The 2,500-nt window shown below is 26.7% G+C and overlaps 2 protein-coding genes across 2 annotated transcripts in view; both read right to left on the bottom strand.

Moving 5' to 3' along the window:
- Nucleotides 1-1,692, bottom strand: part of LOC143754076 (cytokine-dependent hematopoietic cell linker-like) — a 5,651-nt gene extending 3,959 nt beyond the window's left edge. The window contains exons 1-4 of the mRNA XM_077246985.1: nt 1,685-1,692; nt 1,440-1,601; nt 1,332-1,356; nt 1,112-1,136 (exon numbers count right to left, since the gene is read on the bottom strand). Of these exons, the coding sequence (XP_077103100.1) occupies nt 1,112-1,136; nt 1,332-1,356; nt 1,440-1,444 (55 nt within the window). The 5' untranslated portion in view covers nt 1,445-1,601; nt 1,685-1,692. The remainder of the gene's footprint in view (nt 1-1,111; nt 1,137-1,331; nt 1,357-1,439; nt 1,602-1,684) is intronic.
- Nucleotides 1,693-1,733: 41 nt separating this feature from the next.
- The window catches only part of LOC143754082 (uncharacterized), a 20,085-nt gene continuing 19,318 nt past the window's right edge, over nt 1,734-2,500 (bottom strand). Inside the window, exon 7 of the mRNA XM_077246993.1 lies at nt 1,734-1,837. Within this exon, the coding sequence (XP_077103108.1) occupies nt 1,734-1,837 (104 nt within the window). The remainder of the gene's footprint in view (nt 1,838-2,500) is intronic.

Genomic DNA, 2,500 nt, shown 5'->3' with positions numbered 1-2,500 from the left:
TATTATATTATATCATACTATATTATATTGTATTATACCATATTATATTATATCACAGTATATTATATTGTATTATACTATATTATATTATATCATACTATATTATATCATACTATATTATATTATACTATATTATATCACACTATATTATATTGTATTATACTATGTTATATTATATCATGCTATATTATATTATACTATATTATATCACACTATATTATATTGTATTATACTACATTACATCATACTATATCATGCTATATTATATTATATCATTCTATATTATATTATATCATACTATATTATATCATACTATATTATATTATACTATATTATATTATATTATATCATGCTATATTATATTATATTATATCATGTTATATTATATTATATTATACTATATTATATTATATCATGTTATATTATATTATATCATACTATATTATATTGTATTATACTATATTATATTATATCACACTATATTATATTGTATTATACTATATTATATTATATCATGCTATATTATATCATGTTATATAATATTATATCATACTATATTATATTGTATTGTATTATACTATATTATATTATTTCACACTATATTATATTGTATTATACTATATTATATTATATCATGCTATATTATATCATACTATATTATATTATATCATACTATATTATTTCACACTGTATTATATTGTATTATATCATACTATATTATATCACACTATATTATATTGTATTATATCATACTATATTATATTATACTATAGTATATCACACTATATTATATTGTATTATATCATACTATATTATATTATACTATAGTATATCACACTATATTATATTGTATTTTATCATACTATATTATATTATACTTTATTATATTATATCATGCTATATTAAATTGTATTATATCATACTATATTATATTGTATTATACCTTACTATATTATATTATATCATACTATATTTTATTATTATAATATTATACTATATCATATCATATATATTATATTCATACTATATTATATAATATATTGTATTATACTATACTGTTATATTATTTCATACTATATTATATTATATTATATTATATGGCAAGACGTACCTGCAGAAGGTTGTGTTGTTTTAACCTAAGGGTGAAATGGACAGAGATTATTCATGTATATTTGCTTATCACACAAAATAATCATATTAATTAAATGGTGATTTTTGTCAATTTCATAATATTTTAGTAAGTTGTTCCTTTAAATACAATATTTATTGGTCAAAACAATGGATAGACATTTCTGTTTGTATTTGATATTACTGCATATAAATGAACTTACATTCTCTGTTTCACATGAACTTGATCTGGGAATGAGAAACATTGAATCAGACAGATTGTGTGTGTGCGTGCGTGCGTGTGCGTGTGTGTGTGTGTGTGTGTCACTCACTGCATCCATGCAGGTCTGCTGGTGTGTGTTCTGGTCAGTGGTGAAGTTGGAGCTGGTCTGGATGGAGGAGGCAAGTTGAACTGGTTTGGACCGTCAGTGATGATGGTCTGCACTGGGAGAGGTGGTAAACTCAGCAGATCTCTGGGTAACGATCTCACCGGCCTGAAACCCAGAACGTTCACATCTGAGACGTGTGTGTGTTCAGAGAGACAGTTGTAGATGTAGCTGATGTATGAGTCGATTACCTCTGTGTGACGGCCTGTCATGAAAGAGATTCACACACAAAAAAAAATGTCACTTACTTTCAACGTTTGAATAGTAGTATGTAGATCTATATAAATCAAGTGTTTTGAGTGACGTTACCCTGTCAGCGGATCCCATGGACTCAAGTCTTCCAGCTGCAGACAAACACACAATCTCATTCACAATTCAACACAACAAAGACAGACACACAGACAGATAGATAGACAGACGACATATAGATAGATAGACAGATAGACAGACAGATAGACAGACGACAAATAGATAGATAGACAGACAGACAGATAGAAAGACAGACAGACGACATATAGAAGGACAGACAGACAGGTAGATAGATAGACAGACAGACTACATATAGATAGACAGACAGACAGATAGATAGATAGATAGACATACAGACAGATAGATAGACATACAGACAGACAGACAAACACATAGATAGATAGATAGATAGATAGATAGATAGATAGATAGATAGATAGATAGATAGATAGATAGATAGATAGATAGATAGATAGACAGATAGATAGATAGACGACAGATAGACGACATATAGATAGACAGACAGACGACAAATAGATAGATAGACAGATAGATAGACAGACAGATAGATAGATAGACAGATAGATAGATAGACGACATATAGATAGATAGACGGACAGACAGATAGAAAGACAGACAGACGACATATAGATAGACAGACAGACAGGTAGATAGATAGACAGACAGATAGATAGATAGATAGATAGATAGATAGATAGATAGATAGATAGATAGATAGATAGATAGATAGATAGATA

This window comes from Siphateles boraxobius, unplaced genomic scaffold, assembly GCF_051911475.1.
Source record: "Siphateles boraxobius isolate OS27281-9 unplaced genomic scaffold, OSU_SipBor_1 291, whole genome shotgun sequence".
Classification (NCBI taxonomy): Eukaryota; Metazoa; Chordata; class Actinopteri; order Cypriniformes; family Leuciscidae; genus Siphateles; species Siphateles boraxobius.
The sequence above is the reverse complement of the archived record's forward strand: the minus strand, read 5'-3'. Positions and strand labels throughout refer to the sequence as shown.